The sequence below is a fragment of the Lepidochelys kempii genome, chromosome 5 (genome assembly GCF_965140285.1).
Source record: "Lepidochelys kempii isolate rLepKem1 chromosome 5, rLepKem1.hap1, whole genome shotgun sequence".
Taxonomy (NCBI): Eukaryota; Metazoa; Chordata; order Testudines; family Cheloniidae; genus Lepidochelys; species Lepidochelys kempii.
The window spans coordinates 61,718,838-61,744,122 of NC_136384.1; the positions used below are offsets into that span (position 1 = coordinate 61,718,838).

The window sequence follows — 25,285 nt, forward strand, 5'->3', positions numbered from 1 at the left end:
CTCTGCCCCAGCAGCACACTCACCACTGTCACTGCACGTTGTCCTAGGGCCCCTCTCAGGTCTAGGAAGCCCCCTCACTTCCCCTGTGGGGGGGAGGGGGGGCTGCCATCACATGTGCGCCTCCTCCACTGCTGCTGCTCCTCACTGTAGCTTCACTGGGGGTGAGGGATGGGGCTGCCCCTTGCCCAGGATGGGGCAGGAGTGGTGACTGCGGGCAGGGGGGTCCCCTGTGCTGGTGGAGCATCCCACCGGAAAAGGGAAGGGTCCGAGGCAGAAGGGCAGGGTCAGGGTCAGCCTGCCCTGCCACTAGGGATGGGGGACACTAGGGCCCTGCGGCGGCAGTTGATGCCGGGAGCCTGCAGAGCAGAGTCAGTGTGGAGCTGCAGGGGAGAGGCAGGGATGGTCTGGGGGCCAGGGGACACTTGCAGGAGGTGAGAGGGTGGCAGGCAGGGCCAGGGGACAGACCTGGCCCCAAACATTGGTGGAGCCCAGGCCCTGAATATTGCTGAAGCTTGGGCACCATGGGCCCATACAACTTGCCAGCCCTGCTGTCGCCTAGAGCATTGTGCCAGCCGGCTGGCGCTGTGAGCTGAGGCTGCAGGGGAGGGGGAGTAGTGGAGGAGGGGCCGGGGCTGAGGGGCCGGGGCTCAGGTGCCGGGCACGAGGGTCCTGCGGACCGAATGTGGCCTACAGGCTGAAGTTTGCCCACCTCTGTTCTGAACAGACTGTCACACAGGACACAATCATGACTCACTATATAAACTTGCACAGGGAAGTAAAGGGACCATAAAGGTAATGCTCCCCCTTACCTCTTTGCACATGTTTCCTGCATCCCCAGGCACACTGCAGGGGACAGAACAGTCTCTATGAGGCTGCTGCTTCTCTCCCACATATAACTGGAATCATGTAATTACTTCCATAGCACATGGGGGCTAATTTAGATTTGCACAAGCATCTTTAATGTTGATGATTCCTATCTTTTCAGTGCTTGATTTCACAACCTTCACATTCTTTTAGTGTGGTGGGGTTTTTTTGTTGTTGGGTTTTTTTATGTTAAATTCAGTCTGTGTCAGATAGTTAATATTCTGACTTGCAAGAAAATGTTTGATTTCGTAATGTACCAGTATTGGAGACACAAGGTGGGATAAAGAACATCTTTTATTGGAGCAACTTCTGTTGGTAAGAGAGAGAAGCTTTCAAAAGCTTTTCTATCTCTCCAGCAAAGGTTGGTCTAATAAAAGATATTGCCCTACCCACCTTGTTTCTCTAATATCCTGGGACTGACACAGCTACAACAACACTGCATGTACCAGTATTAATTAGTTAACTCTTTGATTTGTTGCTTACTATATATGTTCTTTAAGAAAAATGTTAATAAATTGGAGATAGTCAAGGGGGGCAACAACAATTATAAAAAATTTAGAAAATGGGGGCTATGAGGAAAGGTTGAAAGAACTGGCTGGGCATGTTTAGTTTGGAGAAGAGAAGGTTGATGGGGGGTCATGATAAACCGTCTTCACATGTGTACAATTGTTATATAGAGGATGGTGATGGATTGTTTTCCATGCCCACCAAGAATAGGAGAAGCAGTAATCAGCTTAGTTTGCAGTAAGGGGGATTTAGGTTTCATGTTAGGAAAAGTTTCTAACTACAAGAATAGTTAAGCACTGGAACAGGTTACATAGAGAGGTTGTGGAATCCCTGTCATTGGAGGTTTTTAAGAACAGGTTAGACAAACACCTCTCGGGTATGGTATAGGTATACTCACTCCTGTCTCAGCAAGGGGGATGGACTAGAATTGATCTCTTGAGGTCCTTTCCAGCCCTACATTCTGTGATTCTATGATATAATGTATATCTTCACTAGTATTTACAAGCCAATGTGTAGTGGACTATTTAATTAAAATGTCTTCTATAAATCTTTTGTTTTCTCAGAAGTACCTTGTACTTGTCCACTGTGCAGTTCAGACAGAGGGAGCTGTGTTACTGCTTCTGAAGGGATTCAACTCGCTAAAGAACTAGGAGCTACTTACCTTGAATTGCACAGTCTCAGTGATTTCTATATAGGAAAATATTTTGGAGGAGTGGTAAGTGAGAAACTGTACTAAGCATGAAGATTTTATCTTTGCTCTGCTATCTCTCTAAAGCCAAATTTTGGCTTTAATTTAAAACAGTGTGTACTGTGTAAATGAGAATTGGATAACTGGGACAGTGACTCTGGGGCCTTATCTACACAACTTTTTTATCTAAAATTTTCCACTGGTGGTGCATTTTCCCCAGTTTTAGCAATATTGGGAGTACTAGAACTCCCTCTGTTGCAATCAACTTCAGGAAGTTTTTTGGCAAACTCAAGGAACAGATCTTTTTCCTAGTCATATAATCTACTGTCCTGTCATTTTAATAATATGCTCCAAATTACTCAAGATGCTTAGGTGGGATGTTTGGTGTTAATTGCTCCATTGCTTACAGTTGTGTTCTACTTGTAAATGAGCATGTTATTGTGTTTGAATTTTAATGTATGCCTGAAATTTTTTTGTTTTCAGTCTTTAAACAGTTTAGAGTCTCCAGCAGTCTGTCCAGTCAGTTAAAATAAAGTTGAGCTCATTTCTTTTGCCTGAAAATGCAAAACAAGGGGAAGGAGAGTGATGAAAAAAATAAACCATGAACATTTTTATTACAAGTTAAACGTACATTTGTTGAGGCAAGGACTTTGGCCAGGTCTGCACTACAAAGTTTTGTCAGCATCGCTGTGTCTGTCAGGGTTGTGAAAAAAACACATAGGTATGTGGTCATAAACCCAAGTGTAGATGTAGCTGTACCACAGAAGAGTGCTTCTGTGAACGTAGCTAAGTAGAGAGACAAGATGGGTTAGGTAATGTCTTTTATTGGACTGCTCGTGAGAGAGACAAGCTTTCAAGCTTACACAGAGCTCTTCTTCAGGTCTAGGAAATGTACAAAGTGTCACAGCTAAATACAAAGTGGAAAAGATTGATTAGAATAAATAGTCAACACACATTTTGAAGGGACCATTCAAGGTGAAGTGGACTGTTAACACCTCTCCAGTCATAGGGGAAAAAATGGGTGGGTGTGGGGGAAAAGGTTGGCGTTAACACCTTCAAAAGACAGGCCTGGGAGCTTAAATTCATAACTTTTGTATGCATAACTTTGCATACAAAAGATCATGGACTAGATAGAGACAATGAATTTATGGCTTGTTACAACAATCTGTAACCCATTTAAACCCTCCACCCAGTTTCCCCGCCTCCCCTCTCCTCCTCCTTATGACTGGAGAGTTAACTGGGCACTTCATTTTGAAGGACCCTTGAAATGTGTGTTTAGCAAAAGTAGTTACAATCTGGTCTACCTTGTATTTAGGTGTGACGCTCTATACATTTCCCAGACCTCAGTGTAAGCTTGAAATGTCTCTTTCTCCAACAGAAGTTGGTCCAATAAAAGATCTGACCTCACTCACCTTGTCTCTTTAATATTCAGCAGGGACCAACACGGCTGCAACAGCACTACATACAGCACTGCTAATGTCCTTCAAGAAGGTGGTGTTACTATGCTGGCAGAACTCCTCCTACTGTTGTCATGCTGCATCTGTGCTAGGAGGCTGTGCTGTTATAGCTGTACTGGCAAAGCATTTGTAATGTGGAAAAATACTTTCTTTGTGTTTTTTATATCCGTATAGGTAAAGTGGTACAGCCTCCCTCCCTGACTGTGGATGAGTTACACTGGTATTAAAGGTGCCTTAAAACTGTTTTCACAGTTGGGGTTGTACCAGTATAACTATTTAGGTTTAAAAAAAAAAAAGTTCTTCTTCGAATGATGTCCCTTTTGGGTGCTCCACTGTAGGTGTGTCAGTGTCCCCTGTCTGGGATTAGAGATCTTCATTAGCAATGCTGGTTGGACCACACGTGCGCACCTCCCCATCGCGCACCTCCCCATCTCGCACCGTGAGTGGCATGTGTACATACAGCACTGTGCAGTCCAGCTGTCTCCCAGTTCCTTTTAAACTGCCTTTGGTCTGGGATGGAATCCGCAGCAGAGCCCACCTATCCTTTGAATTGTTAGATAGTGCCTTACCTGTTAGTTTTTAGTGTAGTTTAGTAGTTAATACTTTCCTTTATTATCCTCTACCTTTATTTAAAAAAAAAAAGTTTCCTTCCTCTTACCCTCCCTGTTAGTTCATAGCTTAACATTTTGTTTTCCTGTTTCCCGTCCTTCCTGATTGGGAAACTTTCTCCCTCGTCCTTATGCTCAGATCTCCTGAGTTTAAGTGGTGTGTTTCCTGCCAGGAGGCCTTCCTGGTAAGCGACAGTCGCCCACAGTGCATCCACTGCCAGGGAGAAGGACATGTCCCGCAGAAGTGTACACATTGCTTCAACCTGACTGCCAGGGCCAGAAAAGATCAAGACATTTTGGCTGTGACTTCTCACTGAGTACAGCATTGTACCTTGTACCAGATGCTTCCGCTGCACGGTTCTCACACTCTGCTAGCTCATCCACTGATCCTCATTCGCCAAGTCATTCTAAGAGCACATCTTTTCCCCGTGCTGACAGGAAGAAACAAGCCCCCTCATTGCTCACTGCCTGCCAGAACATCATTCCCTGCAAGATCAGTTTCGGATATGAGATATAGCTCCAGAGACTGTCCGAGTACCTACAGTATCGCAGCTAAACATATGTCTAAAGGCGCTAAACGAGCAGACCTGCAGGCATCAGCATCATCTCAGCACCAGAGACCGCAATGCAAGACCTTAAAAAATAGTGCTGACTGTCCCGACCAGATCAACTTTGTGTGTCATGGCACCAACGAAACCACTGGCACTGGCAGCTCTGTCAGTACTGACATCGCTTTCGGCACCAACAAAACATGCGGCACTGGCCATGCTCGTGTCACTGGTTCAGCCTCCAGCACTGGGCAAACCCTTGGCACCGAGCAAATCCTCGTCTCCATCTGCTGGCTGCTCAAGAGAATGCACCTTTCCCTCAGCTTCGATTGCATCTGCTGATGGGGCTTTCTCCTCTCCAGGAGGTCAGATACCCCAAGGACCTACTTGTATCTGACCTGCCTGAGTCACAAGTACTCGGACATGAGCTCCCTCCACCTCTGTTCTCTTTCTGGAGTCACAGCACTGCTCCCTTTCCCCTCCGAGGATGGCACCATCCTTCCCCCATGAGAAAGAAGAGGAAGACTACACCTTCCCCTCCTACCCCCCCTTACATTTGGGACAGGCACAAAGCACATCATCTACACATCCTCACTATCCATGACACCTAATCACCCCAGGACAACACCATGTGCCATTTCTGAGCCTCCTATAGAAACCCAGCCAGAGGTGGTGGAATGAGACTCCAGACCAGAATCTGTGGCAGCAGTTGTAAATCCAGTTCCAGGAACCCAGCCAGAACCAGCCCAAATATCGAACTGGCGGAGCAGTCAGTACCAGAGCCCGTGCTTGCAACCCCACCGGAGTCAGGGGAGCCAGTACCAAAGGACGCCACAGAACCTACACTGCAGCAGCAGCTAGACCAGCGCAAGAGGCTCAACTGGAGACTGAAATACCACCTAGCGGAGAGCGGTTCACAATCAACGGAAACAACCCCATCACTTGCATTGCTTCCAATGGGACTAAGCCCAAGTCCACAACCCAGCGAGGAACTAATGTCTCCCGCATCAAGGAAACAGTTCCAGGTAGAGCAGGAAGCAGATGAGAAACTCACAGGAGTTGTGGACGACGGCACAGAGCGACCCACCACCTCTCAGCTTTTCTAACAGGTCCAGGTTTATTATAGAAGGAGGACTCTTATACAAGGAGACTCTTTCTGGTGGGCACAAAGAGAACTGGCATCCTCAGAGACAGTTGGTAGTTCCAGCTAAGTATAAGGAAAAGCTCTTGAGCTTAGCCCACGATCACCCTAGTGACCATGCTGGGGTGAACAGGACCAAGGACCGTGGGGAAGTCATTCCACTGGGAGGGAATGGGCAAGGATGTTTCTACCTCTGTCCAGTCTTGTGAGGTGTACCAGAGGGTAGGAAAGCCCCAAGACCAGGTCAAGGCCCCTCTCCAGCTACTCCCCATCATTGAGGTTCCATTTCAGCATGTAGCTGTGGATATTCTGGGTCCTTTCCCTAAGAAGAAACCCAGAGGAAAGCTGTAGATACTGACTTTCATGGATTTTGCCACCCAATGACTAGAAGCAGTAGCTCCAAGCAACAACATGGCTAAAAGCGTCAGCCAGGAATTGGCAGACATTTTTGCCAGGGTAGGTTGGCCCTCCAACATCCTTACAGATTTGGGAACTAACTTCCTGGCAGGGACCATGAAACGTCTTTGGGAAGCTCATGGGGTGAACCACTTGATTACCACCCATTACCACCATCAAACGAGTGGCCTGGTAGAAAAGTTTAATTGGACTTTGGGGGCCATAAGTAAATTCATGAATGAGCACTCCAGTGATTGGGACCTAGTGTTGCAGCGGTTGCTCTTTGCCAACAGGGCTGTACCACATCCAGTTTGGGATTTTCACCCTTTGAACTAGTTTATGGCCGCGAAGTTAAGGGGTCATTACAGTTGGTGAAGCAGCAGTGGGAGGGAGTTATATCTTCTCCAGGAACTAACATTTTGGACTTTGTAACCAACCTGCAAAACACCCTCAAGGACTCTCAAGCCCTTGCTCAAGAGAACCTACAGGATGCTCAGCAAAAGGCTTGGTATGATAAACATGCAGAGAGCATTCCTTCAGAGTAGGTGACCAAGTTATGGTCCTGAAAGCGCTCCAGGCCAGTAAGATGGAAGCATTGTGGGAGGGGCCATTTATGGTCCAAGAGCGTCTGGGAGCTGTTAATTACCCAGACCCTACCCTAAAACCTAAAGTATACCATGTTAATTCTCTAAAGCCCTTTTATTTCTGAGAAATCAAGCTTCTCCAGTTTACAGCCCAGGAGAGAGATGCACTGAGTGGCCTGAAGGAGTCTACTATGACGGAAAAAACAACGGTGGTGTGGAAAAGGTGAGCCTATCCATGACCCTTGGGCTCAAGCAGCGACAGCAAATTCAGGAGCTGGGCATCAGCTTCATGCCAATGTTTTAAGCCACCCCAGGATAGACAGAATGGGCAGACCACTCCATTGACGCACGTGATGCTGGCCCAATTAGAGTCCAACCCTACTGGATGGCTCCTCAAGCCAAAACCGCAGTTGAAAGGGAGATCAAGGACATGTTACAGATGGGTGTAATCCTCCCCTCTGAGAGTTTCCCAAACCAGATGGAGAAATCAGCTTTTGTATGGACTACTGTAAGCTAAATGCCGTAACTAGGCTAGAAAACTATCCAATGCCACGCACAGATGAGCTGTTGGAGGAACTGGGACATGCCCAGTTCATGTCCGCCTTAGACTTAACTAAGGGGTACGGGGAAGTGCCGCTAGATGATCCTGCCAAGGAAAGGTCAGCCTTCATCACCCATGTAGGGTTGTGTGAATTTTAATGTACTCCCTTTTGGACTGCGAAATGCACCCATCACCTTCCAGGGATTAGTAAATAACCACCTGAATGGATTTGGGGAATTTGTAGTTGCCTACCTCGACGATGTGGCAATATTCTCAGATTCGTGGGCAGAACACCAAGCTGTCTTCCAGCACATAAGGGAGGCAGATTAATCATTAAGGCCAAAAAGTGTCAAATAGGCCTAAACAGGGTAATGTACCTTGGACACCAGGTGGGTCAAGGTACTATCAACTCCCTACAGGCTAAGGTAAATACTTTCCAAAATTGGCCTGTTCCTACGTCAAAGAAGCAGGTCCAATCCGTCTTGGGCTTGGCCAGGTATTACTGACTATTTGTACCACATTACAGCCAAATTGCCACCCCACTGACAGACCTGACCAGGAAAAAACAGCCAAATGCTGTTCAGTGGACTGAGAAGTGTCAGACAGCCTTTAACCAGCTTAAGGTGGCCCTTACGTCTGATCCTATATTGAGGGTCCCAAGCTTCGACCACCTGTTCGTCGTAACCACAGATGCCTCCGAGTGTGGTGTAGGAGCAGTTTTAATGCAGGAAGGACTAGATCAACAATTCCATACTGTCGTGTTTCTCAGCAAAAACTTTGAGGGGGAAAGCCACTGGTCAGTCTCAGAAAAAGAATGTTACACCTTTGTGTATGCTCTGGAGAAGCTACGCACATGCATTTGGGGACGGCAGTTTCACCTGCAGACTGACCGTGCTGCACTGAAGTGGCTTCACACAGTCAAAGAAACAAACAAAACTTCTTTGGTGGAGTTTAGCTCTTTAAAACTTTTTGATTTTGAAATACAGCACATTTCAGGAGCCTCTAACAAAGTGGCTGATGCACTCTCCCAGAAAGGTTTCCCAGAATCAACCGGGTAAAAATGTCTCTGCATTTTAAGTCATTGTAGTCCTTGAAATGTAAAAATCACTGTTTAGTTTTTCATTTAATTATTAGTAAAGTTAGAGGTGCATGTGTCTTATTAATTCTGTTTCCTAAACCTCCAGGAAGAAATCCCAGTCAGTGTGGACCTGACCTGAACCAGGCTGGGCAGCACTGTCTGTGATTTGGGGGGCGTGTGAGACATGAAGGGGGAGGAGTAGCTCCCTTTGATGGACAGCCAGCCAGTTAGCTGTAAAATCCCTCTGAGTCTGTTCTCCGCTTGCTTTACCCGTAAAGGATTAACAAGGCCACAGGTACAAGAGAAGAAATGGGTACCTGCCAAAAGAGCCAATTTGAAGGTAGAACTTCTTAAAATTGGGGAGAAAAAACTTTTCCTTTGTCTGTTGCTCTCTGGGCTGCAGGGGTGGAGCAGCAATGCTATGTAAATCTTGAACCAGGTATAAAAATTCATCTTCCATACCTAGAAGAAATTATTTGGATACGGAATGTTTAGACACAATCAGGTTTATTTTTTATTTTGGCTTGTGAATCGCCTCTGTGCTAACCCCAGATGCTTTTGTTTGCTTGTAACCTTTAAGCTGAACCCCCAAGAAAGCTATTTTGGGTGCTTAATTTTTGTAATTGTTTCTCTTAAGATCTAGGAAAGCCTAAGTTGCAGGTGTATATTTTCCCTTCTTGTTTTTAATAAAATTTACCTTCTTTAAGAACAGAATTGGATTTTTGGTGTCCTAAGAGGTTTGTGCATGTTGTTTGATTAGCTGATAGTCACAGCTAATTTCCATTGTTTTCTTTCTCAGCTCTCCCCGGGGAGGGGTGAGTGTGTAAGGGCTTGATGGTATCCCACAGGATCCAAGTGGCTCCTTCCTGAGTTCAAAGGGTTTTTTTTGTTTTTTTGCATTTGGATGGTGGCAATGTTTACCAAGCCAAGGTCAGAGAAAAGCTATTGCCTTGGGAGTTTAATACAAGCCTGGAGTGGCATGTATTGATTTTTAGACCCTTGCAGGCGCCTCTCTTCTGCACTCTGAGTTAGAGTGGGGATTCAGCCTTGACACCTCCACATTAGCCATACTGGAATCCGTGGGTCAAATACAGATGGCAGTTTGGGAAGTCTCCCATAGAACAAAGCCAGAGGCCTACAAATTCGCCATCCCTATCCATCTCTTGATCACCGGAGACTGATAATGGGTGAAGAAGAAGAACCAGAGGAGGAGGTTACACTGCCACTCTGTTTCTCCTCTTCTTTCCCCGATGAGGCTATCATACTTTTACCCCCTATGTCAGCCAGCGACTTTAAACACTTCCAGGAGCTGCTTCACAGGATAGCAGACTCCCTCCAGATTCCTTTGGAGGAAGTGAAAGAACAGCATAAACTGCACAACATTCTGCACACATCCTCATCCTCCAAAATAGCCCTCCCTGTCAATAAGTCCCTTCTCGACTTGGCCAACGTGCTCTGGCAGACCCCAGCATCCATCTGCAAGTGGGCCAACAAAAAATATTACATCGCCCCACTCCAAATTCCTTAGTTGTCAAGGCAGTGCATGAAAAGGGATGCCAATACCAACCTAGATCCACCCCTTATGACTGGGATTGGAAGTGATTGTATCTATTTGGCTGCAAGATTTATTGATCTGCTACGCTCCAATTCCACGTCTCCAACTGTGAGGCCAAATAAAATTACGTCAATTATTACAAAATCCGGGAACTCTGTCATGACCTTCCTGATGCCATGAAGGAGCAGCTCCAGGCACTTATATCTAAAGGATACCTTGGCCCATATAGCTTTACAATCCTCCTTGGATTCTGCAGTTACTGCTGCCTGTTCCATTGTGACTGCTGTAGTCATGAGTTGGGTCTCATAGCTGCACCTTTCTGGGTTCCCCAATGAGGTACAAACCATAGCTGAGGACCTGTCCTTTTGAGGTTCCCAAATTATTTGCATAGGGATGAGTCATATATGGATATATATACTCATATATGGATGAGTCCCTGCACTCCCTGAACGCTCAAGTACTCTATGCTCTCTCTGCATCTATATGCTAGTGCTGAAGAGATGACTGCGGAAATAGCAATACCCCTGCAATCCTGAGCACTGTTCTCTCCTCATTTATGGTACAACACTGTTAACAGAAGCCCCCTACCAAGTGCAGACATACAACTTCTCAAGGGCTATGTCTCTCACACCTTCGGCCAAACAACAATTTTAAAGGTGTGGTTGAGGCCCCAAGAAGCCTTCCCCCTGTTCAGGTCTCAGCAGCCATCTCCAGCATCCCACCAGTTTGACGACCATTTAGCCCCTTTCCATCATGGCAGCTAATTACTTTGTGTAAATGGGTTCTAGAGGAGTGGTTCTCAACCAGAGAGAGGGGTATACCCTTGGGGGTATGCAGAGGTCTTCCGGGGGGGGGGGGGGTTGATCAACTAATCTAATATAGATATGTGCTTGGTTTTACAACAGGCTATATAAAAAGCATTAGCGAAGTGAGTAAAAACTAAAATTTTATACAATGACTGGTTTATACTGCTCTAAATACTATACACTGCCACAGCCTGACTGCCAGGGACAGAAAAGATCAGAACATTCGGCTGCAACTTCCAATTGATTTATTTTCTAATTATATAGTAAAAATGAGAAAGTCAGGAAATTTCTGGTAATAGTGTATTGTGTAAAAGTGTACTGTGACACTTTTTTGTATTTCTGTGTCTGATTTTGTAAGCAGGTAGCTTTTAAGTGAGGTGAAACTTGGCATATGCAAGACAAATCAGACTCCTAAAAAGGGTACAGTAGCCTGGAAAGGTTGAGAGCCACTGTTCTAGAGGTCATCAAGGAAGGGTACTAGATCCCATTCCTATCTATCCTTCCTACCCGCCCACCCACCCTCCCTCCCAGTCTCTTTAGAACACATTCTACGGGAAGAAATAAACCACCTTCCACAACTGAGAATGATAGAACCGGTCCCATCCCTTCACAGAGGGAAAGGTTTTTACTCCCATGATTTTCTGATCCAAAAGAAATCCAGCAGGTGGAAACCGATCCTAGACCTTCAACAAGTTTGTCAAACTGCACCACTTCAAGATGGTTACCCTATCCATCATTATGTCAGCACTGGAACAGAGGGACTGGTTCTCAGCCCTTGACCTCCAAGGCACGTATTTTCATATCACAATAAACCCTGCCTACAGACAGTTCCTCTGATTATCATGGGAACCAATCGCTATCAATAGAAAGTATTGCCCGTCATACTTTCTACAGTCCCCCTTGAGTGTTCTCCAAAGTCCTCACAGTAGTGGCTGCCTACCTATGCAAAGAGGGCATTGTCATATTTCCATATTTAGATGACTGTCTCCTCAAGGCCCCATCTGAACACTATGCCCTTTATGCTGTACGAATGACAATGGACCTCTTCTTGAATCAAAGGCGGCACGAGAGCTGATTTTCAGTGGCACTCACACTGCCCGGGTCCTGGCCACTGGTCCGTAGGCTTTAATTTTAATTTAATTTTAAATGAAGTTTCTTAAACATTTTAAAAACCTTATTTACTTTACATACAACAATAGTTTAGTTGTATTTTATAGACTTACAGAAAGAGACCTTCTAAAAACTTTAAAATGTATTACTGACCCACAAAACCTTAAATTAGAGTGAATAAATGAAGACTCGGCGCACCACTTCTGAAAGGTTGCTAACCCCTGGCCTATAGTGTAAGCTCATGAAATTCGCTCTCTCCCTCAATGTGGAGGAAGATATGCACAGCTTTGTGCCCCCCTCCCCATGAATTACGCAAACTGGTTATAGAATAAACAAACAAGTTCATTAACTACAAAAGGTAGATTAAGTGATTATAAGGGTTAGCAAACAGAACAAAGCAGATTACTGAGCAAATAAAACAAACCTGCAAACTAAGTTCAATACACTAAAGAAACTTCAGATACAGAAATCACACTTGCATACAAAATTGGATAATCACATTCAGTAAATCAGAACCTTTCAAATGATACCTCACATGACCCATCTTGTATAAAACATATCTTAGTTATGCCATATTAATATCATCAGCATATCTCTATGAAGAATATGGGGTGTAGCATCACAACGCATTCCTCCTCACATGCGATGTGCCACTGTTCTATGTCTTTCCTCCCTTTCCCCTTCTGTTCAGAGTACTTCACAAGATCCAAGGGGTCCGAGCCCGAGTCATCCTTATTCGCATAATGGTATTCCCTCCGAATACTCTGCAACTGACTCCATGTCTCCTTTCACAGGATGCGGATCAAGTCCTCCATCTCAATTCACAGCTACTCCACCTGAAGCCATGGTGCCAGGATTCAGAGATGACCTGTTCAGAGGCTGTTAAACAAGTACTCTTGAATAGCAGATGTGATACAACTAGATGCACTTACTTCCACAAATGGACTAGATTCCAATCTTGATGCACTTCCAATCATGTCAAGGCAATGAGCACTCCAATTCCACTCATCCTGGACTATATTTTACACCTTAAAAGATGGGGGTTATCCACCAGCTCCATTCATGTGCACTTGGCAGCCATCATGGTCTTTCACCCCTAGATAGACGGCCACTCTTACGTTCACCCACCAACCAACCGCTCATGAAAAGTTTCCTGAAAGGCTTCCAAAATCTTTATCCTCACATATAGGATCCCACCCCAGCTTGGGCCCTTTACGTTGTCTTACATTATCTTACTAGACCACCATTCGAACCAGTGGCAACGTGCTCTTATGTTCACTTCTCCATGAAAACAGCATTTCTTGTTGCAATCACCTCTGCCTGTTGGGTTGGTGAAATTGGAGCGCTCATGGCATTCATCCCCCTCGCCCCTCCCGCTTCTCATAAAGAGAAGGTTACGTTACGTCCGCAACCTAAATTTTTACATAAGGTGCCATCCTCTTTCCATCTAAACCAATCTATCCATCTTCTCTGCTTCTTTCCAAAGCCACACAGCAACCAGCACTAGGTGGCATTACATACCCTGGATGTCAGATGAGCATTAGCCTTCTACCTGGACAGAACTAAACCTTTCAGATGCTCGCCATGTTTATTCCTGTCAGTGGCTGAAAGATCCAAAGGCACAGCCATTTCTAAGCAACGCCTTTCCAAGTGAATGTCACAGTTTATAAACCTGTCCTACCAACTGCATAATCAACCACCTCCTTCTGGCACTCAAGCACATTCCACCTGCTCTCTCTCCACCTCTTTGCCTTGCTCAACAATGTCCTGATTGCTGACATTTGAAAAGCAACCACATGGACATCTGTGGACATGTTTAGCTGTCACTATGCTATTACTCATGATGCAACATTAGATGCTCTACTAGGACACGCTGTTCTATCGTCCGCATTAAATGCTGCTCCGAAACCCCAGCCTTCCAACTAGGGGCATTGCTCTATAGTTACCTACAAAGCAGCACCCATAGGGACATCGCTCAAAGAAGAAGAGAAGGTTACTCATCGGGTGCAGTAACTGAAGTTTTCGAGTTGCGTGTCCCTATGGGTGCTCCACTACCTGCCTTTCTGCTTTGGAGCTGAAAGATGAGCTCTGCAGTAGAGAAGGAACTGGGTGATGTTTGGACCGCACAGCACTTATATATACGTGCTGCTCATGGCGTGAGACTGGGAGGTGCGCATGTGTGGTCCAATGGGCACTGCCAGTGAAGATCTCCGATCCCAGACATGGGGCACTGCAGCACCTACAGTGGAGCAATAGAAAAACTAATAGAAAAACTGTGTGTACAGCAGGCCTCTGATAATAATCAAGATGACTCTTCCTACCACTTGACAACCTAGTTTAAGTGGATAATCATACTAGCTTTTTTCTCTCCCACTTCGAGATGTAACTTAATAAGGTGGGGTTTTTTTTTGTTTTTTTTTATTTAGTGCCCGCTCCTACTCCCATTAAAATCAATGACGTTTCCACTGATCTTGGTGGAAGTAGGATTGAGCCCTTAATGTTAGATAGTTAGGACTAAAATTTCAAAAACACGTTTTTTACAAATACGAAATGAGCAATGACATGCGTAACACAAATTAAACAGTGGAGACTTGCTTGTGAGATTGCTAAAGTGCATGTTTTTTTAAATGTATTCCATACTGGTAACTTGTAAAGAATTTAAAAAATGCCGGGTTGCACCTTTTTTGCTGCTTTCTGGTGTATGAAGAAGATCCGAAAGTTTGTTTTTGTTTCTCCAATAAGTTTATTTTCTGCGGTTTTTTATTAGTATTTTAAGAGTATCAGAAATGTTAAATGTGATCTTCCCTATCAATTATAACGTCTTGGGATCTCAGATGTTTATTTTGAGTTCTCACAACTTAGTGAAAAGGATTTTTTTAGACAGTCTTTCAACCAAGTGTTGATTAGACATTGTACTTAAATAGAAGTTAAACAGAGTTTTAAATGTGTTGACAAAAAATCCCTTTCACTCTCATTTGCTAGTTTTCAGTCTTAATTAATTTTTTCCACTCATCATATAGCCTTCCAAATAGCGGATTTGATTTAAATTGATTTAAATCGCTAGTAAGAAAGACTCAATCATAGATTTCTACATAAAAGTGCATTCTTGTTGGTTGTTATATTCTTCACAACTCAGAAATAGATGTAGGTTTCATTTTTAGAAGGTACACAGTACACATTTTTAAAAATGATTTATTTTGAAAACTGATTTCAGATTTGTTTTATAGCTATATCAGAAAATGAATGATTGTTTGGTTATTTCACTTACCAAAGGTAACTGAAGCAGAGAGCTCACCTCCCAATGACTTCATAAATATCTCCAATTCAATAGGTTAATTATTAATATTTGGAGGATTCTCTTGCCATGCTGTATTAGGAGGAGAACATCACCAGACAGACATTTAAATTGTTTTATTTAACTAAAACAACAACATTATGTATTCTGGATTTTTTTTCTTCAACAGCAAACATATTTTAACAAAACAAGCATATGAATTTTTGAATTTAGTTAAACATTCAAGTTTTTAAAAATCAGGTTTGTTTTTGTTAAAATTGTTATTAAAATAGTTAAATGAAGTATATTTTTAAAAAAAAAACAAAAATTAAATTAACTATGTCAGCCAGGTCAACATGCGAAACTTAAAATATTGGCTTCTGCAGCTACCTCTGTCATTTTCACTTTCGTTTTCCTGTTTGTTCATAATCTGGAAAAGAAAAACAAGCTTTCCTGCTTCTTCAGGTCCCAAACAATTTCTCAGTTTGGAATGAATTATCCAGCGGAAAAATATATTCTTTCTACACCAGCAGAAGAAGCTACTGCTGTTAAAAGTGAGATTATCATTTCAGCAGTCTCTGAATCCAAGTGCTTAAGTGACTTCCACCAGTTCATCATTAAAACCTCATCAGCAAACATATTTCTTGAATGGTTCACCCTTCGGTCTGAAGTTTATTATAGTTGGCATTATGGAGGAATGATTGCTGGATGTCCCTGTCATAGGCAACTCCTCTTTTTCAGCAGTTAAGATTTGACCCTGGTACCTAGTATTGAGAATATTTGCAAGAAAATGAGCTGGAGATAGTGCTTGTCCCATTCATTAATGCTTGTAATTTAACTCTGTCATTGCATATTTCTCTTTTTAAGATCTCACTCAGTTCCTTCCAAATTTCAACAGCGTCAGCAAAAAATCAGCTATTTCCCTGCATTTTGTTCAAGGCTACAGAAATAGGCTTCAGGGTACTCAGCATGTGTTCAACATTTCTCTTACAGCCAAAGTTCTCAACGTTGGCTTGACCGTACCATCTATTTTCTCACTATTTTGTTCACAAACTATCATCAGATTAGGCCAGTTCTTGATATAGTGCTCAAAACAGTCCACTCCTGAGTTCCATCGCATGTCTTGTGGGAGAGTTAGCTTGGTTCCTCCCACTTTTTTCAGAGCTGCTGCTGCTGTAAAATGGTTGATATGGAAGTATTTTGCAATTTCAACAATGTTAGCCTTTATTTCTGGAACACTTTGGCTAGGAGATGCATCAGATGAGCACTGCAACTGTATGTTATTAGCTTGGGAATCACTCTTCTAAATATCTTCTAATCTTGGATACATTTGCAGCTTTGTTTGTGACCAAGCTGCGTAATAGACATTTGAATTTTTTTTTCACAGTTTGTTACAGCTTTTACTGCTACTTCTTGCAAATATTCTGCTGTGTGTGCATTTCCTGATGTATCAATTGTTTCTGTAAGGAAGACATTCTCTTCTTCTGTTGTCACACAAGCAAATACAACAGGATAACTGTGGACATTGCTCCACCCATCAAGACTCAGGGTAACAATTCACCCTCTACACCTTAAGCACACTGGTCAATTTTTCTTTCATATACTTTATGCAGCAATTTGCCTTTGACATCTGCTCTGTTGGGTGGACTGTGTCCTGGTCTTAATGACTGAATCGTGTTAATGAAGTGTGGGTTCTCAATCATACGGAAAGGAGAGTTTGTTGCATAAACAGACCAGGCAATTTTTTCATCAATTACCTCTTTTTGTTATCTGCTGGTTCTTATCACAAACTTATCTATGGTTGTTTCTGGATGATGGAGATTTTTTCTTTTTGCTACAGGTAATATACTGTGGCTATGTGATATATGTGATGCGACTGGAATACTATCCTTGGCAGATAACTCTGAAACTATAGAAAATGATGGTGATCTTGAAGGTGGATGATCTTCAGAATCCTGTATGTTCAGGATGGATTTTCCTAAACAAAATAAGTCCATGCAGTTATTTAATTTATTACCATACTGCTCATTTAATATTACTCATTGCGTTCACTGACATTCAGTACTACTTTAAAGGTGAAATTATAGAAGGAAGATCTACCTATTTCAGCTATTTATTTTTTATCACAACTGCATCTAAAATGATAGTACCATAGAGTAACAACTATATTTTTTGCTCAAACATGAGAATTCAAGAATAGTCCCAGAAGAAAAACAGGCAGTCCTTAAGAAAGAATTATGAAATAAAAAAGTTTACAAACCTGAAGATCCTGCGTGTTCAGACAGGTTCCTTTCATCATCTTCAATGTAGCTTCCTCCTGAGAAGGAACACTTTTCATGATGTTTCATTCGGGAAACCAGGCCTTGCATTTCTTTGTTGCACTGTTTGCATTTTGCACGTGTGTCTGTCTTACCCACAGGTAGAAGAACTTCATTAAAATATTCCCAAACTGGGTCTCTCTTATGGCCTGCTGCCATTATAGGTTTTTCCTTCGAGTTAGAGAATGGTATGGTAGATTTCAAATCAATGAAGGCTACACTCAGAAAGACCTCAAGACTTCTGGAATATGCTGCTCAAACAGTTCCACTTCCGTTTCTACTGCCTGTCCCTCGCTTCTCACATTTGTCTCCAGACTTCTTCTCCTTGTCCAGATCTATTCCGCCCTCAATAATCTTCTATTCATTGAACTTTTTGAAACTTTTGCTGTTCTAGAGAGAGGTGAGGGATTGACTCTGTGTACACAAATTTGCAGAGGGACAATAGGGTTGAGGTCTGTTGTTTCTCACCTCTATATAAATATATAAAAACATTTTTGCTGTTAACAAGCATGTTATCTCTGAAGAGACAAATCCACAATTTGAAAACTGCAAAACTAAGCATCTCTGATGGTGTCTTCTAGACTGAGCACTGAGTAGATAGAAAGATTAATCTATACAGAAGCCCCTGGAACCCCATAAGATTGGGTCCCTAATCCATGAACTATTGGAACTCATTCACAAAACTTTTCTTAAAGATTACATGAATATATTGTCTCATACTATAGAATTAGAATTTATAATCCCTATTCCATGATGCAATATTTTTGAACTATAATGTATCTTAATTAAAACTATCTTTAGATAGGTTTTTCCTCAAAAAGCATTTTATCAAAAGAAAACTATTTAAATAAAAAAAATCTGATTTTTTAAATTTTATTTTAAAAAAAATCATTGATTTTTATCCACCTTGATTCCAAAGTAGAGAGGACCAGAATGTCGAATGTAAAAAAAGTGAAACCGTTTTTGACAAACATCTTTTAGACTAACATAAAAAACCAAAAAATTATACAAGTCAGTTATTTCTCCCATTGCAAGTCATCTTTCGTGTCTCCACTTTTTATAGTGAACTGAAAGTTCTTTCTCCATCTTTTAAGGTGAAAGACTCATGCATATAGGGAGCGTAGTACCTTAGTGAAAATTTGTTAAATATGTAATCTCATCAGTAACCGTATTTTGTAGAAGCAACTTTTATCATGCATGGTTGTGGTTATTTTTAAGAAGGAAACTATTTAACTTCACCTCATTTTTCTGATTAACCTATTCTCTTCTTGTGCTAGACAAAAAATAATTTTTAATCTATGTAATGTTTGAAAATGAAATTATACTGTTAACACTAAGAGAGTTAACTTTATAAGCATTTTACAACAGTGTTTCTCCTTTAGTCAGAAACTGGCCTGTTTCACTCACTGCATGCCTGAGCATGTGATACAGATTAAATGCCCTGAAATAAAACTAAACAGGACTTTTTTCAGGATGCAGAACCTGTGAGAATATCATATTGCTCTTTTGTTTCGAAAATTCATGAAGTTTCAAAAGTATAATAACTTATGTCAATGGGAAAGGGGAAGTAAATGAAAAGCTGAAGTATTAAAAACATACTGAAATCACAACTATGGCCATTTTTTCCCAATATAGAGGTGTTCAAATTCAAAAGCAAATTTAAGAATTCAAAACATGTATAGTGCTCTAAGGTGGAAACACCCCCTCCCCCCACCCCAAGTGGATATATGATTGGTGCAATGATTAGGGAGGCAATATACAAAAACTGGAAATCTGAAACTACTTTTAAATGCAAAAGCAAAATGCTCCTGAATGTTTTAATCATGTTGAGTAGTTTCCTCCAGATAACCATATCACTATACTTGATAAGAGTTGTGGATTTTACCAAAAATGTAGTAATAGTATATTGCTGGGTAGGTGGTCCTAGTGCAGAACAGGTGGGAATTCTCTAAGCTGTAAATTAAACCTCAGCAGGCAGTGCACATCAGTTATGACTGAAGACTTACAACACCCTCTGTTGCCTGTAATTTTTTTTTCCATTGCTGTTGTTGGGGAAATTCCTCTTGACAGCTGTTGCTATTGTAGCAGTAGCTGACTTTAGTCTTTCATATTATTTTTTACATGAATTTACCTCTCCCTCTATCACACTAATAGTAATAATAATAATAACAACTAATAATATAACACTAACTAATGTAATTCTGAACATTATGAAGAGATCCAACCTCAGCATCTCATGGACCTTAAATTTACTTTTATAGCCTCATTTGAGTTTTCTTATAGACACTGGGTTTATACTGTATTTGTTGTTGTTGCTTTGTACTGTTCTGCTTTTAGAAAAGGTCAGAGGAGTAGTCCAGTAGCTTAAAACATCTTATGACTACATAGCTTATGTAGTCATAAGATGTCCATTACAGATGGACCTGACTATTGCTTGAGATGTCTCTGTGAGCCATAACTTGTTGGTTTAGAAATCTATGCTCAGATTCCACTCAAGCTGCTAGGTCTCAGTGAGCATCACAAGCTTCTCTTGATCTCATAAAGCTTCTGCTAAGTAGCTGAGAAGGCCTCAAAGCATAAGTCCTTAAGTACTTCAGTACTTGTAACCCAGATGAGTCTTTGTTTTGGTACCAAAATAGGCTTCAGGGTAGCTCCTCTGACATTTTTACAAGTGGCCAGCTGCTCCTTCCAGGTTAGTCAGTGAGCACACCAAAGCTTTGGTACGCTTACAGCATTGGTTATACTCAATTCCAAATTTAAGTTTGAAGTACCACCTCCTTAGATGGAAGTCTACCTCTGGGAGAGACCTTATATCTCCACTGATAATACCTTATCTGTCTTTAATTTATTTCTTTGCAGAGATCTCTTTCTGGTTACTTCAGTTTCAACAGCATTGGTGGTGTTGGGACAGACCTCTGGCTCTGAGCTACAGTTAAGCTTGTATAGCCTGTAGAACACGTTTCATTACATAGCTTTAGCTTTGTCAGTGACACATGCACCACATTTAATTGCTGACAAACACTGATCTAGAGCCAGCTTTGAGCTTTCAGAGCTGTTAGTGTGCTGGGTACCTAGGGAGGTGGTAGAATCTCCTTCCTTAGAGGTTTTTAAGGTCAGGCTTGACAAAGCCCTGGCTGGGATGATTTAACTGGGAATTGGTCCTGCTTTGAGCAGGGGGTTGGACTAGATGACCTTCTGGGGTCCCTTCCAACCCTGATATTCTATGATTCTATGGTTAATGATGCCAATACCTACGTTCCTGTTTTCAGTGCTCTTGATTTACTTTGAAATACTTCAGTATTTATGCCAATGCCATTATTGCATTGTTTATCCAATGGTGTCAAAGTTTTTGGCATCAGTGTCTTTCACACTATTAGGGTTTACTTCAAAATGTAGCCAATGTTGTGTTTCCATCTATGTTCATGTTTTTCTAGTTCTTCAATTTGGAGTACTTCTTTCAAGTGCTTAAAACATCTAGAAAAAATCTCCATTTCTTTCTGATAGTTAAGACCCAAAGAAGGATGTTTATTTTTCCTCCCTGTGTTTTCCTATGTATTGTATTATAGGGGTAGTTCAGAAGTGATGGAATTGCTCCCTTTCCCTTTAAGGCTGTGTGTGGTACATCTACTGGTTGAGAGAACTTACACCCCAAACTTGACTCTGGCATAGTTCTGTCATTTGATTGCCAACTACATTATTCAGATTTCTAAACTGTACCACAATTAGGATGAAGTTAGTATTTCTGAGACTTAATGAGGGTCTGGTTTCACTTACTTTCTCATAATTTGCATCTCATTTGCATGACCTCTAGTCTACCTTTGTCTGTGTCATTGGTTCCAACATGGGAGGAAACTTTTTTCTTATTCCAAGCCCCTGACCAAAATTTGTCCAGTCTTGAAATGATATCTCCCTACTACCTGTGGGGCAACAAACCATATAAGATTCAGTAATCGTGTATAACTGCCTTACCCTACTCATTTGTAAGTAATTACCTTTCACTACTGCCACTTTTCCTTCTGTTCTATGATCCCTTAGTTCTATATTTACACTTTATCATCTTTACATTATCTTAAGACTTTTGCAAAAATGGATAATTTTACTATATGTACCATTCCTGTTACAGTGATTACATTTTTATCTTCTGCTTTTAGAAAACTAAGCTCTTAAATATATTCTTTATATTTTGACTTTATTTGTATAATAAAGCAGCTAATAAGTTTGATGTTATAAAGTGTTGCTGGATAGGTCTTAGTAACAAAGCCCTTATACTGTTTACCATATTTCTGGGACTTGCATCTGATTACCCATTTTTACCTATCAATCCCCGCTCTTCCTCCCACCAAATCCTATAGCAGTACCTGTTACGGTTGATGTATTGAATTCTTTTCTGGTAGCACAGCTGTGGTTTCTGCTTTCATTGCCCCAGAGAACAAACGACTAACTTTTGAATTGATAGTCTTTTTAATTAAGTTAATCCAAACTACAGTTCTTTATCACAATTCACTTTACTTGATTACTTATGTAAAATTTTAGTACTCAGTCAACATTGCACAGCTACTCACATTGGAATCAGTGTCAGTTCTGCATACAAACTGGGAAAAGTGAGGATGTTGATGTTTAACTTTAACTTTATTTGTAGTTTTAAAAAATGCATCTCATGTTTTAGTTGGAGTATTTTATGATCCAAAGCTTGAATCAGAAGTCCTCTGAAAAAATGAAGAAAAGAAAAAAAAGCCACAAGTGCCATGGAGTTAAACCGCCTCAGCTTGAACAGCCAGGTGATTATAGTGTTAATTTAGTTTTTTTCAGTGTAATACTGATCAGATTATTTAAAAACATGTTTAATGAATTACCCATTAATAGCAACTACTGTGATCTGTGATTTTTATCTCAGAATGGATTACTTAATCATTTAGGGAAGACTTTGTGAATGTTGAGGATTTTATAAAACTATATGTATATGTAAGATATGTGATGGGTGGTCACTTAAAAAACTACTCAAACTTAAAATTCGTAGTATGTTTTATAAAAAAAATCTGGGGTTGTGCTCATAGAAGTGAACTCAGAATGTGGACCATTTAGTGAAATTATGGATGAAGCCTGAGTTTATACAAGTTGCACGTGAAGAGGAGATAAGAGAGGATAGTAGTAACACAAGAAAGTAAAGGGAGATGTTAGGAAGAAGGTGTGAAAGGCTAAAAGGTAGTTTGTCTTTTTTATTTTATGTTTCAGCAGTTTAACATCATATTAGTTTTTATAGTTCTTTTGATCAAATTTCAGTGCGTAAGAATGGCCACCCTGGGTCAGACCAATGGTATAACAACTTGAAGGTGTTTCGTGTTAACATTGTATAATATAACTTTTTCTAAAAAATGCCAAATATTGGACCTTAGCCTAGGATCTGGAGCCCAGTCCTCTCCCTAGTTCAAGTCAATGGCAACATTCCCATGGATTTAAATGAGAAGAGGACCAGACCACACCTCTTACCTTTCAAAAATGAAGTTACCTTAAGTTAAGATAATAAACATATTAGAAATTACCTTTGCAAAATATATACTCTTATAAAACTTCTCATAATTATACAATCTCCTAAATCATTTTACACTCAGTTCTGAGATTGAAATCAGAGTAGTACTTGTAATCGATCTGAGCTCCGTCTATGAAGTCAGAGGGGTTGCGTGGGTGTAAGGGAAGGAAGGATTTGGCCTAGTACGTTTAATGGAGTTGTTCTATAAATAATTTTGCACTGAAACATTTTTTACGGACAGTTAACTCTTGCTGTGAGTCTTTCAGGCTCTGTCTCTAACCTCTCTGATTTCTGCAGAGTGTAAGGTGTTGAGACTGCATTTATCTTGTGGGTATGCAAAAAATTGAGTTGTTGAAGTTCTGAGTTCAGAAAGATTGTTTTACTAAACCATAATATTGGTAAAGTATACACTTATTTATAGTTTTTTATTAAGTCCCTTTTTATGTAAAAACCATGTGAGATGACATGAAAGATTAGACATGTCTATAATTATAAATTTTTTTAAAAATTTTTGGAAGATTTATAAAATGGTGGAAACATTTTTACTAAACAGTTCTAATGTTAATTATTCTACTAACCTCACTCAAGGTGAATGAAAGACTGGATTTGTTCTAATGGTGAAGGTGATGTGTAGTTTTTAAAGAGCAAATTTTTATTGAGGGTAATTAAGAAAATACCCTTTTATCTCCTCATTTGATCCAGTTTCTGAGAATAAAGATGCTTTTGTTTGCATAGCAACTAATAGGAGTTTAGAGTTACAAAACAGTTCATTCATTATTATTTTTAATATCTCACTTTTATAGAAAAAATGCCAATCTTAAAAGGTGAAGCCTCGCATTATAATTCCGATTTACATAACTTGCTGATCTGCTGCCAGTGTGTGGACGTGATATTTTACTCAGAAGATTTAAAGGAAGTAGTAGAAGCACACAAGATTGTTTTGTGCTCTGTAAGCCATGTCTTCATGTTACTTTTCAATGTGAAGAGTCCAGCTGATATTCAGGATTCCTCTATCATAAGGACTGCACAGACTCTGTTTGCAGTGAACAGTGAGGCTGTGTTTCCAGTTTCTAACCAAGGTTCACCATGCGGCCCACCGGTTAGAGTCATTGTTAAAGACTCTTTCTTCTGTTTTTGTTTGTCAGACATTCTGCACTTCATTTATTCAGGTATCCTGTCAGAATGGTTCCAGTGTTTACTATCTTTTTAGAGAGCAAACATATTGCTATGAAGTGTGTATATTACCCTACCAAAATATATTCCTCTATTAGGATTAAATCAATTTGATTAAAAAGTCCATCTCTATAACCCATTATTTTGAAGAACTTCTACATGGAAATGGAGCTTTACCTTAAAATTATTGCTTTTAGCACTATACATTCAGTTCCAAAGTCACTGAATCTAGTAAACCAGAAGCTTCTAAAGTGGAAAAAAATTTCCTCCAAAATTCTAAAAATGATGATAAATTTTCCATAAGTAACAGGTAAAAATGAATGTAATGCCAAACATCACCCTGCTAAAAACAGCTTTTCAGTGAGATTAATTTCAGAACAAAATAAAACTGTTAAAAATGGTTAAAAACATTGTGTACACTAGTATGTTAAAGAGAATGGGGAGCAACATTATCTGGTTTGTTGAAGCAGAGGACTGGGAGTGATGTGATCAGTGTTCTGTTTTCATTTCTGCCATTTTCATTTTGTAACCTTGGGCAAGTCACTTAACCTCCATTTCCCTATCTGTTAAAATGGTGCTAATTATATTTTTCTGCTCTATAAAGCACTTTGTGAGATTCAGTTGAAAGACACAAAAAGTGTAAAGTATTAAAGAACACTGAATCATCTAGCAACTCTTTTTTGTTTGAATAGCCTATTACTTTGTACTGATACGACTTCTAGTTGCATTACATATGACATCCCCACTAATGAAAACTATAAGATATTTTTGGGAGGAAGTAGTTGTTCTCTAAATAATGCATCATTACATTCACAGTAATTAGAAATGTGTACCTATATATTGTTAAAGATGTTATATGTAAGGAAGCTGAGTTTATCTCCAGAATGATGGTTGTTGAAAGCATTTAAAGGACTGTTCCCTTAGAATGGCAGTCCATAGCCTTTGGAAAGGGCCAGGAATATTTTACTATAATTCCTCCAAGACTGATTCCAATCTTATGCCTTCAGTAAAACAGCATGGAGCATTAGCAAACTTTTTTGTAAAAATAATCTGGATGTAAATTATCTGGTTGGCTGAAAGAGCCTTCAGTTTGTGTACCATATTGGGTGT

At 40.8% G+C, this 25,285-nt stretch overlaps 1 protein-coding gene across 7 annotated transcripts in view; it reads left to right on the top strand.

Annotated features, from left to right (window-relative positions):
* The window catches only part of RHOBTB3 (Rho related BTB domain containing 3), a 73,858-nt gene that overhangs the window by 20,225 nt on the left and 28,348 nt on the right, over nucleotides 1-25,285 (top strand). For 6 of the 7 annotated variants that reach the window (XR_012158973.1, XR_012158971.1, XR_012158972.1 and 3 more), the window contains exons 5-7: nucleotides 1,935-2,086; nucleotides 22,142-22,253; nucleotides 23,806-24,171. Coding sequence is in view for 4 of the 7 variants with exons in the window: in XM_073344539.1 (XP_073200640.1) it covers nucleotides 1,935-2,086; nucleotides 22,142-22,253; nucleotides 23,806-24,171 (630 nt within the window). In the remaining 3 variants the exon portion in view is untranslated. The remainder of the gene's footprint in view (nucleotides 1-1,934; nucleotides 2,087-22,141; nucleotides 22,254-23,805; nucleotides 24,172-25,285) is intronic. The other variant, XM_073344541.1, reaches the window with a different exon arrangement.